This window comes from Phalaenopsis equestris, unplaced genomic scaffold (assembly GCF_001263595.1).
Source record: "Phalaenopsis equestris unplaced genomic scaffold, ASM126359v1 Scaffold000049, whole genome shotgun sequence".
NCBI lineage: Eukaryota > Viridiplantae > Streptophyta > Magnoliopsida > Asparagales > Orchidaceae > Phalaenopsis > Phalaenopsis equestris.
Window position 1 is genome coordinate 46,820 of NW_018164491.1, and position 16,783 is coordinate 63,602.

At 33.8% G+C, this 16,783-nt stretch overlaps 1 protein-coding gene across 1 annotated transcript in view; it reads left to right on the forward strand.

The window, feature by feature from the left end:
* The window catches only part of LOC110019116 (LEAF RUST 10 DISEASE-RESISTANCE LOCUS RECEPTOR-LIKE PROTEIN KINASE-like 1.2), a 23,230-nt gene extending 7,411 nt beyond the window's left edge, over positions 1-15,819 (forward strand). The window contains exons 2-4 of the mRNA XM_020716690.1: positions 12,723-12,755; positions 13,886-14,146; positions 14,711-15,819. Of these exons, the coding sequence (XP_020572349.1) occupies positions 12,723-12,755; positions 13,886-14,146; positions 14,711-15,648 (1,232 nt within the window). The 3' untranslated portion in view covers positions 15,649-15,819. The remainder of the gene's footprint in view (positions 1-12,722; positions 12,756-13,885; positions 14,147-14,710) is intronic.
* The last annotated feature ends 964 nt before the right edge of the window (positions 15,820-16,783 follow it).

Consider the following 16,783-nt stretch of genomic DNA (forward strand, 5'->3'; position numbering starts at 1 on the left):
AAACCAACAACAAGTCTCAATTAAAATCAAAAGTAGTCTAATACAAAAAGATAAAAACTTATCTCAAGTCCTCCACCAAACTCTTGAAGTTCCTTTGAATCTCTTTTCTTTTACAATCACTCAAAACAAAATAACAAAAAGGATAAAATAAATAAAAAGTGGTTCATGAAAATCTCTCCGAACTAACTCCCCAGAAAAGAATTTTCAAAACATGCCAATATTTTCAAGACTCTTTTCTAAGTTCTTTCTTCTTTCTTTTATAGTTTTTCGAGAGGTGCCTTGGAATCTCTTCAAAATGTGTCTTGATTCGATGTATTTGCCCAAGAAACGCATCCTTTCATGATAATTTTCGTCCATGGTGGTTACAACCACCTATTAAGCCAATGTGTGCCTCAAAAATCTCTTCAAAATTCGTAAAAACCGATTTTACTTGTCTAGTAACTGTCACTTGCGCTGAAGCGCTGGGTCTCGGTGCTTAGGCGTGACCTGCTCTGTTTAACTGGCGCGTAAGCGCCGGATCTGGCACTTAGGCGCCAAAACTCTTTTGCACAATTTTTCATCTTTTTGCTCCAAATTTGATCATTTTTCACTTTTTTAAGCATTTTTTTCATTTTTACTTGTATCCGCAAGAAAAATACAAAAATATGTTCCATTAAAGCGTAATATCTCAAAAATAGGTATAAAAATGTGTTTAAAAACACTATTAATTTTAGGTGTATCAATTACCCTGAGAGGAGTTTGAAGTAATTTTAGACATGAATTGATTGTCTAAAAATTTTGTCACAATTGATTTTATTAAAAAAATTATCAAAATAAATATAGCCGAGGAGGCAAAAGATATATTTTTAAGTGATAGATGATTGACATCCATGATTTACTTGTTTGAAAACTTTCAATATGTTAAATCGTGGAAATCAAGGTTTTCTTATTCATGCAATATATATGCCTAAGTCTACAGGTGACACTCGAGTGGTAAAAGAATATCCAAAAGTTTTTTTGATGCTAGTGGTAAAAGAATATCCAAATGTTTTTCTTGATGATTTATTAGGGTTACTACCTTTGTAAGAGATTATTTTTAATTTGAGCTCTTATCAAGTTATGAGAAGAGGTGGCGCGATTTTCTTGTATGAGGGAAGAGGAAGAATCACATGCATGATGTGGAGAGCCGAAGCTTAGCAAAACCCTAATTTGAGAGTTAAGATAATATTTTGTATTAGAATTGTATATTGAAATTTAATATACATTAAATTGATATTTATTTAATATGTAATATGAAATTATGTTAATCGAGGTCAAGGAGGCTAGCACGAAAATTTTCTATGTAAAGGTGGTAATCGATCTGAAAGTCTATAAAGTTAATATTATCTGAGTGCAATTTCTGACTTCGATTAATTCTAAGCTATCATGTCAGGTCCTGACATGAGGGTTTTGGAGATGCTTATATAGCTTGTTGACGGTGAAGGCTATTTCAGGACAAGTGATTGCTAGGTATTGCAACATGGTGGCGATAGAATTGGGAATTGTGGTTGTTGGTGATTACTAGGTGAAGATTAAATTTTTATGTTGGTTGGATTCTAGAAGAATTTGCAAGAGGTCATACTAGCACGGATGAGGATATTTGCAGCATATTTCGACTAATTAAGGTGGCGACTTTTGTTGATGGGGTTAACTCAAATCGCTAGAAATGTATGGATGTTGCCAACTTTCTTTACTTGAAATTTCTATGTGGAGACTTTTGTTGATGGGGTTAACTCGAATCGCTAGAAATGTGTGGATGTTGCCAACGTTCTTTACTTGGAATTTCTATTTTAGCTTATAAGTGAGTGAGAGAGAGCCTTAGTGTTGTTTCCTGTGAGTAGTATGCCGTCTACATAGATGAGAATTAGATTTCCGAATTTGAATTTATGGAAACCATGAGCGAGGGATCAGCTGGACTTTGTTTGAAGCCAAGGATTGTCAGGTTGTGATACATTGCTTGGGTGATTGCTTCAGACCCCACAATACTTTCTTGAGAAGGTAGTGATGGTGTGGTTTGGAGGGATCCTGGAATCCTTGTGGTTGGTTCATGAATTAGAGTACCATGTAGGAATATGTTCGAGTTTTTTACTGGATTTTGTGAATGAGAACTGCAAGAAATGTTCTAATGGTGGGAATTTTGGTGAGTAGGCTAAACGTTTAATTGTAGTCTAACTCGTGTTGCTGTTTGCTGTCCTGTGCTACAAGTCTTGCTTATATCTTACGATGGTGCCATCTTGATTGTACTTTGTTTTGTGAGTTTATTTGCAGCCCAAGACATTTTGGTTTGGTGAGGGTGAGATAAGAAGCCATGTGCCTTGTGATAGGAGAGCTTGAATTGTTTGAACTTGGATAAATGCTGGTCAATATTTTTTTACAGTGGTCGAGTAGCCTGTAGGGTCTGGGCTTGAGATTGTGTTAAGATGATGAAGATCAAATATTCATTTTGGTCTGAATTTACCTGATTTTAGACTAGTTGTCATGTGATGAGATGGGTGGTGGAGGTTGTGATAGTAAGTTTTCTGATGGTTGAGGAGGTGATGGTGGGGTTTCTCTGGTGTGAGGATTGATTTTAGGAAAGTTAGTTTGTGCAAGTTGGGTGTGACATGTGCTATGTGTGGTAGAGACAAGTGTGAGAGGGCGGAGTTTATTATGTTGTAAAGGTGTTGATGTTTTGGTAAGGTAAGGTGGATTTGAGTAATCAAACATGTTGAGAGACATAAATGCCACCTATGGTAAGATCTTGGCATTTGTGGCCTTTATGGCTGAGTGAGTAGCTTGTGAAAATAGACGATGTAGATTGAGGAGAAAGTTTGCTTGGTGCAAGGTGTTTGAGCCAGGGAAAATAGAGGCATAATGTTAATGATGATTGTATTGTGGTTTTCCGTGACAGAGAAATTGGAAGGGTGATTTGTTGTTAGTATTTGATGATGAAAGAACTTAATAAGATATATAAGTGTTTGCAATAGGTCAGACCAGAAGGTTGGGGGAAGGTCGGCTGTTTGCATGAGTGCTCTGAACACATCTAGGGTTTGCCAATGCTTGCATTCAGCGAGGCCATTTTACTATTGCGTCTAAGGACTACTTTATTGGTATAGTGTGCCAATTTTTATAAGTTAGGCAATATGTATGTTTTTAGAGTTTTCACCTTCTCTATGAGTTCTGAAATTTAGACGTGGTGTTCTCTTTCCACCATGATTTTGAATTGTAATCCACAAATTTTATGTAATATATATATTCAAGAGATGAAGGTATATGGAATGGGTGCTATACATCAGAGTGAGTAATTTCTAAAAGCTAGAGATATGTTTGGGTGGAACGGGTAAATTGCTGCTTTTACTAGTGTTCTGATGGATGGATTGGGTTGTAACGATTGAATTTGAAGCTCTGGGTGTCTTTTTTATAGGAGTTGCAATATGGAGAGCTGGGGATGACCTGTGCCACAATGTCGTGTTGGAGCTGACAGTAGCTAGAGTTGTTGATTAAGAGGATGTTGTTAGGGTTTGTAGCTTGAGTTGATAGAGTCTGTTACGAGAGTCCACATAGAATTGTTTGATTGGTTCTATTGTCTTTGCTAGTGCAATCAAATTTGTCAAAATGGAATGAACAAGTGTAATCAGTAGCTAATTTATAACCTGAAAGAAGATTGGAGGGGTTGGGAACATGTAGAAAAGGTCTTAGGTGAATCTTATGAGTTGGGGTGGGTAGGAGACTTTGGCACATGTGTGTGATTGGGAGAGATTGACCATTGCCTATGGAAATTTGCTAAATGCCCAGATATGGTTGGCTTTGATGGAGCAAAGTAAAATTAGGGGTTAGACGTGAATTGGATCTTGTATCTAAGAGCCATTTAGTATCTTGAGAAGTTGGGTTGGCGGCGAGTGTTATGTTTAATGATGTGGGGTTCTGTAGGATAGGTTAGTCCTATAATAGCATTTGATGGCCAAGTGTCCTACTTTGGAGCATATTTGACATATGATTGGAGTGGGTGTTTTTGAAATCCTGTGTATGGAGTTGGAGCTGGTTGTAGGTCCTATAGGAAAAGATCTACCTCTGGAGTAGGAGTAGCTTCCCTTGCCCTTGCCTTTGTTTGTGTAGAGAGCTATTGTCGGTTGAGATTGAAGGACTGAGTGCGGCTCTCTTTGAGTTTCATTGGCAAGATTAATTTCTTCGCTGCAAAGTAACGAATGGAGGTCATTGAGGCTAATTGGTTGCAACTTCATTTGAATCACTGTCTTGAAGGCCTAGTAAGTGGTGGGAAGGTACATAATGGGTGTAGTGTATTATGTATTCTGTTTCTAGGAATGACCCTATAGTTGTTATTGCATCAACTTTGGATTTGATGGGAGACAGGTACTGAACCATCGTTTGATCCTTCATAAAGATGTATAATTCATTTTTGAGTTGAGTTATGAGGGAGCGGTTAGTCTCTTGGAGACGGTGTTTGATGGTTAACCAAAGTTCTTTGTAGGATTCAGATTCAGAACATAGGAATGTAGCAATGGGGAGGAGATGGAGTAGAAAGCTGTGGCTAGATGCTGATTAATGAGAAGCTAGATTGTGTAATGTGGATTAGGCTGAATGAAATCATCTGGCTGCTTGGTATGGGGTGTTGGACACTGTGGTTTTGTCTAAATAGCCATCGAAGCCATTAGTGAGAAACATTTTAAGTTTTTGGGATTTTCAAGTGGGTTGGTTTTAAGAGGTTAGCCGAATGTTGAGGATTTGGACACTGTGTGGTTTTAAGAGCAGAAAGCTGTGGCTAGATGTTGATTAATGAGAAGCTAGATCGTGTAATGTGGATTAGGCTGAATGAAATCATCTGGCTGCTTGGTATGGGGTGTTGGACACTGTGTGGTTTTGTCTAAATAGCCATCGAAGCCATTAGTGAGAAACATTTTAAGTTTTTGGGATTTTCAAGTGGGTTGGTTTTAAGAGGTTAGCCGAATGTTGAGGATGGATTTGACGTTGTTCATGATAAATTTCAGCTACCATGGAATGGTGCTGCTGCCAATTTGGTGGATTGCTGCTGGATTCTATTGTATCTGCAATTATTGAGTGTGTTCTGACATGGTTTCGTCCTCAAGAATACACGATATGTGGTAGAAGTAATTTGTGTGGTAGATACTTTACTGTAAATGATTATAGGTATATATAGTGTTTGGTTACATGAGTTTGTTAGGTGTGTGGTGTTCCAACGGTATAGCATTGGTTGCTTATACATGGATGGTCAGGGTTGTTTTGTTACGATAGCAGCTGGTTTGTTCATTGTCTGATTTGAGTGGGATTATTATTACACCTATCATAGATGTGTAGGCTGAAGGTATTTTCCTTAACTATTTATCTTTTAATTTTGGATGCTTATTTTCAGTGAGGAACCCTCCAAATAAGAGTTGCAATAAATATGCCCATCATGGAGTTAGGTGTTTCAAAATTAAATGAAGCCCTGTTGATTTGATATCTTTGATCAGTTATAAACATTATGAACGCCTTGGCAATCTTCTTTAGCATGTGTTGTGAGCTTATTGAATTAAAAGAGCTTTAGAATACCAACTTCGTCTTTTGGCTTGTTAGTGAGTAAAATTGTCAAAAGCTATATAAACACGTTTAATTTCATAGGCGGCTAGTGATTCGACTGTCTTACTGCTTAGCTCAACTTGTCAAGATAATATGAACTTTTTATTTTACTTTATTTGTTATTTTTTCATGTTTTTTGATTGATTGCAGTGACCAAAATCAAAGGTGTTTCTTTTTTTTTTCTTATAATTTTAAACATTTGAGGTGTGTGTCGATGCTGATCCTTTAAATACGATCTTCCGATAATGTTGTACTTTAAAAGAAAGAGGGCTGAGTAGATTTTGTTTTGGTTTATATACGTTGGATTAGCAACTGCGTAGACTTTAATTTTTAAATGGTTGTTCTGGAGAATTTAGCTTTGAGAGCTAGGCTTAATTATATCAATTTGCTGAGTATTAAGCTCAAGTTTTGAATTTTTTGATCTTAATGGCTAAGCTTGCTGAAATACAAACTTAGATGACAAATGTCTGCACTAGTTCATATGAATGATCTTCGTATACGTTAATTTCTTTTTTTTTCTTGTATTAATAATCTTTCTTGCATTGCCTTATTAAATGTTATCGATAAGGATGATCTGGATCTTTGGTGGCGTACATCATTTTGACTCAAGAAGTCTATGATTGAGAGTTCTTGTATTACCTTATTTGTCTTGGATAAATGCTTTTATTTTCCATAAATCTATTACTTGTGTATAGAGGATGGAGATTTTGAAGTCATTAAGCTGTGGACATTGTCGACTATAACCTTTCTATGTAGTGGATAGTGCCTTGCAAGCTGTTGGACTGCCATCATTGTCCTTTCTACCATTCATATATAGAGGATGACACCCTTAAAGTGTGTCTTACAAGTGTGATAATGGAGAAGCCAAATATTGAGAATAATGCCAACTCTTTTCTTTCTTTTTCTTTTTATTTTTTATTTTCTTGATGATCTTCTCCATAAAAGGACTTGAAGGCAAATGCACAAACAAATATTTTGGTGATATCTAATTATTGATGTCTACTCTACCACAGAAAAGAGCAATTCAACTAGGGGTGAGATGTGAGAGGATTATAATTATTCTTTTGCAATTCTATCGCTTTCACCTTTAGGCTTAACCCCTCGTATAGAATTGAGGAACTCTATATGTCCCCATTATTTATGACTATATATTAATATTATTTAAAATTCTAGCATTTACACTATTTCTTATTTGAGAGATTGGGTAGTGGCAAACTCTGATGGCTTAAGTTTTTGTGCACAAATCATAGCTTTTGTGATTATCCTAGAATTTTCTAAAGCTTCCTGTATCTGTTAGTATTTTCGAGAATTGCTTCTTTGTTTTCTGTTTCCTCGTGATGGTTTTTCTTCCTTTTCAGTGGGGGAGGGGTATTTTGTTTTCTTTCTTTTTTTTTTTTGTCTATGAAGTCTTTATATCATTTTTATTTGTACACTATTTTTTTGTATTTTTGAAATACAATCACTTTATTTCAAATTTCTTAATTAATTTACTGATTAACAACATGGAGTCATAAGGGGAAATTAATGCGAACGAATATTTGTGTTGGAAGGTAGATCCCACCTTTTTGAAAGGTATTCCTTGCAAGCACATTTACAAATATTTTGTTGATTACCTTGTCCAACAAGAAGTTGGTTTCTCTTATTGAGAACTTATCTCACGTTGAAAAGTACTTTTGCTTCTTTTTAACATTACCATATATTAGCAAATTCAACTAGACTAGTTTTCTTTTTTCCCTTAGAAACATTTACTTTGACTTGAGTGAAATTTTCGTTCACATGTTACTAATCTGACATCTAGGCTAGGTTATTTTTCTCTTTTACGTTTTTCTATGATGCTGGACTTATTCTTCTGTACATCTGTTCGAAAATTCCTTAGCTCGTATAGCTAAATACCCTCATGATCTAGAGTAATATTTCCGATAAAAAAAAGAAAATTATTAGATTTATATATAGTTCACAAGCAGAATCATTATCATAATTATCTTCTTTGTCATTAGTATTATTCTAGTTTTTTAGTCATTGCAAGTCTTTTCTTCATTCATTTTGTTTAGTCTTACATGATACAGTAATATTAAGTTATATAAATCTTTAGAATTAAATTCTTAACCACCAAATGAAATATGTATATATATATGTATATGTAGATAGATGGATAGATATGTATTTGTGTGTGCGCGCGCTTGATAAAATATGTCTAAAGTTCCTCAAAAAGGATAAATGAAAGTAGAATACCAAAGCTTGATGAATGATACTGCGTCATATATTTTATAGCATTATGTTGATTTCTCTAATTGAGATTTCTTTGTGGATCTTTTTTTGATTCCTAACCATGTTGATGTTTGCTAATTTAGTGGTTTGAACAGCTCCTACCTTTATTAATGTCGATTTAAGATTTTTCACTACTTTGCGGTAGCCAAAATATTTATATATTTAAATCAAAATATTTTATTTAGTGACACATGAACTCTCTTCGATGTGCATCAATGTGCATGCGGGATGCAAGATAGTTTTATTATTTGAAATATAGGTAAAGTTGTAAATGAATAATTCCACTCGATGACCTTTTAAATTTGGCTCGAGTCATGCTCGATCAAGTTTATTAAACATATTTTAAAACTCAAATGGTAAATAAACCAATTTTAAATAGTCTTTTGTTCATTTATATTCACGAAAAAACTCGTTTGTTATTCAATATGTAATTTATTAAATTTTTAATATTAAGCTCGATGATATTTGTAACATAAATGATTTATTATTCAAATAAAATTTGATTGACTAGAAAATATTTAATTATTATTTAATAGTGATATATTATAATTTAATATCAATAACATTTTAAGATTACTTATTAACTACATATTTATTTTATTCATTTTCTTATCATTTAATCCAATTTATTAATTAATACACCATTATCTATCATTTTCAATTAGAATATTATTTATTTTTTTTTAAATTGTGGAATGTGGTGCTTACGTATCCTTAAGCTCACCATTAGTCCTCTAAATTTCTATGATGACAGTGGAGGATATGCGTTTTAGGAATTGTGAATCAAAAGATAAATTAATTTAGATTTAGCAAATCAATGCTCATATTTATATTTAGCCCAAAATATTAGTGCTCTGATGGAGGGTCAAATCTATGTTTTTAACTCGTGCCTCCATCTAAGAAAGACAAACTTGAAAAGTACAAATTGATTATGTAATATGCATATGCATCCTTCAATTTCTTCGGAATATTTTTATATTGTACATTATGGTTCTTATTTTCATTGAAAAGGAATCGGTATTTAGGGTGGACGTGTCATCCTGTCCCCTAAATACCAATTCCCCATATGTGCTAATTCGTCCCAGTTGGGATTCGAACCCAAGGCAGGGGGACTTACGTCGAAGTTGCCTTCCAGCAGGCCAAGGTTGCTTGCATGCACGCACACACACACAGACACAGACACACAATGTGTGTGTGTGCGTCTTAGCCTGGATTATTGGTTGCGGTCTTTGATGTAAATCCCTCGGGTCGGGGGTTCAATCCCTACGTAGGATCGAATTGCACACCTTCTGGAAGGGGGGTCCGCCCCTCGGTCAGACTATGAGGTTGATCGGCAATCAACTTTTATATATATTGTAATTTTCATAGAAAATTTAATTATTTAGAACCTTTGGTTAGAATTTTAGATTTAGAGGTAAGGAGGTGAATGGTGAGAGCTAGAGGAAGATTGACCCAGACAAACTTTAGTAAGAAAAGTTTAGTTTATATTTTGTAAATTTAATTAATGAATTTTAATTAGGATTACATAAAATAGAATAATGAATTTAATACTTAAATAATAAAAGTTAATAGTTTATTAAAAAATTAAATTAATTAAATTTTATATTATATTAGGCTTTCAATTGAGTTGACGTCAAAAATCAAATAGCAAGTTAATCGACATCAATGTGAGACTTATGTTATTATTCTATGATAATATTTTATTTCTTCTAGATCAAATGTATTCACTAGTAGTATCATTAGTTATATTGAAATTACTGTAAACTCATAATTTTAAATTCTAGTTAATTTTTTTGTTTATATATTGGAATGATATGTGTGCACAGCATTATTAAATGATTTGACTGCTATGCAAATGAGAAATTAATATTTTTTTATTAGAAAGTGATATTTTTGTTGGATGTTTGTATGTACATGATTGACTATGATGAAGTAATCCCTTGATAGTACTAGTGGGGTAACACTAAGGTTATGTTCACGTATGTAAAAATTGATATTGATTTTGATATATCTTAATTTACACAATTTTTAAATGGTGTTCATGTGACGATTGTACATATATAAAATGATAATGATAAGTTATTGTTATAACAATGTTATTTGAATAACATCGAATTTTATCATTAATTTATTAAAATTTTGGTTGGCATGTATATTGCTTCCTTTTCTCTTGTATTACTGTGGTTTATTAGTATGAGTATTCACTGTTTGTTTAGTTCAATATTATTTTAAGCTAAATTTTCAGATTAATCAAGTATTTAATAATGAGTGTTAAAAGAGATAATGTTTATAAAAGACGCGGACAACCAACAACAAGATAAATTTAATTATACTGCTTTAATTTAATTTGCTTAGTGACTCTTTCATCTGTTAAGTTGTAGATTAATGTAGAAAATGTAATTCAGACCGTCCGACTATCTGTACTCGCCTTAGTTACTTTCAAGCATTGGGCCGGCTCGTGACAATGTGTATGTGTGTGTGTGTGTCTCTCTCTCTCTCTCTCTCTCTCTCTAATATAAATTGAATGTACAAAAAGAGGGATATATATATATATATATTTTTTTTTGGGAAAGAGCAACCCGTGGCTCCCTACGCGTTAATATAAATTGAATGTACAAAAAGAGGGATATATATATATATATATTTTTTTTTGGGAAAGAGCAACCCGTGGCTCCCTACGCGTTAATATAAATTGAATGTACAAAAAGAGGGAGGGAAAGAAGATTCCCATCTAAAAGCAAAATAAATACATTAAGGTCCTAGGGGTTTCTCTTTCCACTTTACAACGCCACGCCAAAAAAATAAAGAAAATCAATAAAATGTATTGTATACCCAAAAATACATGAGACCCCATATACTAGAAAGAAAATATATACCCAAAATTGACATGTACACCAAACACAAAAGAGAATCAAAAGCAGTCCAGGAAGGTGAGAACGACATTAAAGGAACCGCAGGACCTGCAACACAATCACAAAGAGGGCAAACACATCCACCTGTAGGAAAACTGTAGCGCAATCCACCTGTACGAAACTCAAAAAGAGAAGAGAAAAGTCATGAAAGCAAAGGGGCCATAGAAGTCTTCCAAAACACAATGAGCAACTAGGGGAATAGAGCAGTGATCGGGTGAGGAAAAAATATAACAGAGCAGGTGAGCAGAGAAAACAGGGATCATAAAAACCATGTTAGCTTCTAATAGAAGGTATAGGAAGATTATCCCCATGCAATAAACGTTTCAGAGGCTAGGGGGGAACTGTCGCAACAGTAAGGAATGTACATCCACTTTTTGTTAGCCAATCCGCAGGTGCATTCCCTTCTCTATAAGTAAAGCTGAAATGAATGTTAAGTTGATGTGCAGTAATTAGATGCCATATACGTTTAAGAAGACAATATATCCCACTCAGGCTTGGCCTGTTTAGTAAGCATCATATAAAGCTGCCATGAATCAATTTCAATAATCAAATTAGAATAGTGAAAAATAACTGCAATTTTGAGACCCATCAAAACAGCCAGGCCTTCACATTCCAGCGAGTTAACAGCCTCATTCGGGGAAGCAAAATGACACAAATAAGTGCCTAAACACTTTCTTAAAACACCACCAATACCAGCAGCTCTTGAGGACCAGTTGCCGTCAGTATTGTGTTTAATCCATCCATCATTAGGGGGTAGCCATTGGACCAGTGACAGCCTCCTACCAAATTAAATCATTTATAATATATATACATATATATATACATACATATACATATATATACATACATAGCTCTTGAGGACCAGCTGTCGTCAGTATTGAGTTTAATCCATCCATCATCAGGGGGCAGCCATTGGACCAGTGACAGCCTCCTACCAAATTAAATCATTTATAATACACACACACACACACACACACATATATATATATTATAAATATATATCTGTATAATTGATTTAATTTTAGAAAATTCTTAAATTTTATTTCTCCAACAATAATTTGCCTAACGTATTATTTTTTTATTTTTTCATAGGATTTTTTTATGAACTTACTGAAGTTTTGAATGTAGTTCAATAATAATGATTTAAGTTTTTCTTTTTTATCCATCTCTGCTCACATGAAACTCCCAATAGTGATTCAAGAAGACGTTTTTTATTTTCCATTATTGAATCATCCCTCTTATTACTTTTTGATTCTTCATGAATTATTTGCACAGAGCAGTCCTCTTCTTTGGGCCAGACCATCCAGACTAGGTTGATTACTGCAGAATTTGTTCAAGTGCTGCCATGCTTGGGAAATTTTATCTATTTTCATTTATGGCTATAAATTACTGGAGGTTTTCTTTGATTTGCTTCCTTAAATTTTAGTCATTTTTTTTAATTCAAGCGACAAATTTTGTCCCGTACATCTTACTTGCAATTTGTGCTGCAATCATCTTTCAATTTTTTCCCATTAGAAATACCTAAAAATGAAAGTTCTTCACGCAGCTTTATATTAATTGAGATTTTGTTTGTATCCTAGGAATCTGTGAGAGGAAATTGATGAGTTCAAACCCCTATTTTCTTCAATTTGATTTCCTGAGCATTTTAGAAAGAAACCAGGATGGCAGTCATTTGTTCTTTCTTAAAAGATTGTTGAAACCAAAAAATTAACACATTAGTTACTGCAGTTTTTTAGGGACTACTAATTTTATTCATCTTGTAAATTAAGGATTTAATGAAATGTAAGTTTTTATGGCTTAAAAGCTCTATCTGTGAATAATTTAAAGGATATTTGGTGTTATTGAATCTATTATTATCTGCAATTTCTTACATAGTATTCTACTTGACACAAATTTTGTTGTTAATGTTTCCTACCAACTCACCCTTCTAATTTTTGTTTGGTTAAACAGATGAGGGAAGTTCGAAGACTGCTCTTACAGTAGGTGAGGGATATATTTCTTTTGTTATTTTTATTTCCCCAGTGATATTTATTATATGAAACTTGGTCGAAAAATTTATGGTTCTGTTTATCTTATTATTCAAACATAATCTCTCTGAATACCTCTGCAATTTCCTTACTACAAATTAACGACTAGAGTTCATTTCCAGGAAAATAAACAGATTTCTGTCTTTTAGAGAAAACAATGCTTGCAATATTTTTATGGAGTATCGGCCCCTCTAATTTGGTGTTTTCATTGCAAATAGTAATAGTTCTAAAATTCTATATAAGGGATAACTTTTTTATTTAATTTTAAACAAAATTACGATTAGGATATTAGGATCCTTGCTAATATTTTTTTGAAACCTTGAATAAATGTCTATATTTATTGAAACTCTAATGTAATTAATAAAGTTTATTACCAAATCGTGATATTTTGATTAGGGTGTACTATGATGTTTCGTGCATACAAACTATGCATTACCAAGATTTTAGAACAAACTATATTAGTAATTATATTAGGGCGGGTTTAAGTAATAAAGGCATGTATGGTAGAATTAGTTTTTCTATTTACAAAATAGCATATCATCATTATGTACAAAATTTAAGAATTATTGAACTTTTCCATTAAAAAATAAACGCAATTCCATACAAATGGTACATTGGTAAATCTGATTCTGGATGAACTTGCTGGTTTTTTCTCAGCAATTTCTCTTTCTATTGCTCAGAATTGGCCTCAGTTGTGGGTTCATTCCACTCTTTTCTGTTTCTGAAATTCTGGCACAGTGATCTTGATTTTTTTTGAAAACTGTAACTAAAGAATGGTATATTGTATCTGCATCTCTTCTTTTGCCTCAGGATCATGAGCAATACATTGCAGTATATCTTCAATTCCATGGGAATAATAGTGACTTAATTTCATACCAAAAACCAAAATTGAACAATAACGCTCGTCAGTTCAAGCTCATCCCGCTTAACATTCCAATGTCAAACAAAAAATTAATGTGAGATGAAAATAGCTTTTTGAACCCAAAAGTGAATTTTCATACTCTGTTAGGTTTTAATTTTGCAATAATAAGAAGTCATATTTATTTATCTAATGACGTGATCTTAACTATAATTTTGCACAAACAGGACTTAGCACAGCAGGAGGTTTGAGCTTCATCATATTTTGCTTGCTCTGCTTTCTTCTCTACAGACGCAAGAAGAAAAAACAGTTTGCGAAATCAAACCTCTTCGACCGAAACACTTCATTAATGATGTCCAAATTTGAATGTGAACAGGGCTCTTCTCTCACATCTCCCATCTTCTCCTATGATGAGCTTCATGAAGCAACCAATGGCTTTGATGCTTCAAATGAACTTGGTGATGGGGGCTTTGGTACAGTCTACAAAGGTAATTTAATTTTTCTAGCATACCTTGAAACTAGCCAACTGTTTTCTCCAAAACGATTTTAAGCAATTATAATTCAAATATCAAATCGAACTCTGGCAGAATTTTTCTTTAAATTCAGATCCTACAGTAAATATTTCTAAGAAAGCCATATTTTTCTTTGTTTGCTTTGACTGATACAAAATTGAATGAGGCCAAAATAGTAAACTGCAATTATGTGAAATAGATTCATGAAATTTCATGCAAATAATTCATATATATTCAACTCATTTAGCATTAATTTATCAATATCTTTTCTATTCTATATGTAATAGAAATATGACAACTTCTTATCAGCTTTTAACAGCCGTGCTCATCAATGCCCAAATGAAATATATAAAAAGGCACGTTGGAACAGTTGATCCCTATTTATTATTGCAATTTATATGATATGAGCGACGAAAGTATAAAAATAGATGTCAAAGATTGAACTTATCTTCTCTTATTAGCATTGTGAAACATTTAATACTTTTTCAATTACTGTAATTGGCCATTGTGACGCCTTCAATAGTCAAATTCATATAACAGGAAACCTGAAAGACGGCAGAGTAGTAGCAGTGAAGCGGCTATATGAGAACAACTACCGTCGGTTGGAGCAATTCATGAATGAAGTTAAGATCCTCTCCCTCCTTCGCCACCAGAATCTCGTAACTCTCTATGGCTGCACTTCCCGCCGCAGCCGCGAGCTCCTCCTCGTCTATGAATTCATCCCAAATGGCACAGTCGCAGACCACCTCCATGGATCCCATGCCTCAGAATCTCTCTTACCATGGAAAGTAAGGCTAAGCATTGCCATCGAAACAGCAGATGCTCTGAACTATCTTCATTCCATTGAGCCACAAATCATCCACAGAGACGTCAAAACAACCAACATTTTACTCGACAATAGCTTCCACGTGAAAGTTGCAGACTTTGGCCTCTCACGTCTCTTGCCACTTGATGCCACTCATGTCTCCACTGCTCCGCAAGGCACTGCGGGCTATGTTGACCCAGAGTACCACCAATGCTATCAGCTCACTGATAAGAGTGATGTGTACAGTTTTGGAGTTGTATTGATGGAGCTCGTATCTTCAATGCCTGCAGTTGATATTAGCAGGGATAGGAATGAGGTGAATCTGTCGAGCTTGGCAATTAGGAAGATTCAGCAGCAGGAGTTGGATGAGTTTGTTGATCGAAGGTTGGGTTATGATTCGGATTACAGAATAAAGGTCATGATTAGCGAGGTAGCAGCACTGGGATTGCGGTGCTTGCATTCGGAAGGGGAGGTGAGGCCTGGAATTAAGGAAGTACTTGAGATTTTGAGGGCGATTGAGAAAAGTGGATGGAAGAGTGATGATTCTCTGTTGGCTGATACACAAATGAAGGAAGAAGCAAGATTGTTGAAGTCTGGTTCTCCTTACTCACCTGATTCCGTGACTGATAGATGGAAGAGCTCATCTTCGTCCATGACTAGTTTTACTACTTGAGTTGACCAGTGGCAACTACATCTTCATTATGGGGTTGTTTGGGTTTATGGGTGATAATTTTGAGGTACGATATTTAGATGCAAAATAAAGCGTAGTTTGATATAAATCTGTAAGTAAATTTTTTTTTCAACTACAAAGTCTAAATGCAAAGCGAATGAAATCAAATTATCTGTAAGCATTTTGTATTAATTATTTTTTTTTCCTATTATTCAATGAAACTTAGAAGATTTCGTCGTAATGCATTTGTTTGCTCAATACAGCACCACACCTCGAAAAATTATTAGATGCTTTCTTATCGAGTTTGTGTGACATCCCTCACCTCACCAAGTAGATCCATGAAAAAAGGAGAAAGAAACTCTTATATCATTTTGTACGTGTTTGCTTGATCAACATGAAACTCTTATATCATTTTGTAAAAATATATTTTCGTAAAATTTATTATCGACCAATCTAATATTTATGCTTATTTTTTTTCATAATCTCAATAACAATATATAGATCAGCACATCCATTACTTAATGAATCCTTACTCAAAAAACATAGTTGACAAATGACTTAAATGCCCTTAGTGTGCCATCCATATATAGTCAATGCATTATCATTAGATTGATTAAACTTTAGTAGTTTGTCAGACATGTTAGATTAGATTAGGATCAGCAATTCAACTATTTAAGTTTTTGAAGTTAATAGTAGCATTCTCTTGTTTGTGATATTTAACTATGTGGCTTAGATTTGACTGAATATGTTTTTTTGTGTTTATAAAATATGATAGCTTTGGTTGTATGAATACAGGTATTGAAATCTTTTGTGTGATTTGATTATTAACTTAAATTTTGCCATGTGAAGGATCTTCAAGTTAAGTTTTAGTTAGCATTTTCAGGTGAATCCCAAATAGTTTGAGTGTCATATCAATGATATGTAGGTTAATAATTGTTTATTATTATAGATAAATATACCCTTCATTGTTAGGGGCATTATTCTTTAATCATACTAGATTTTTTTTTTTTGATTTTGTAGGTTTGTTAGTCATATTGATGTAATTATTTCACTCATTCATCTAGGAGATTTCATTTGTTGTTTTTAATAAACCACATGAGTAGTTTAGTATTGATTTTGTTGAGAATTTTAGGGAAAG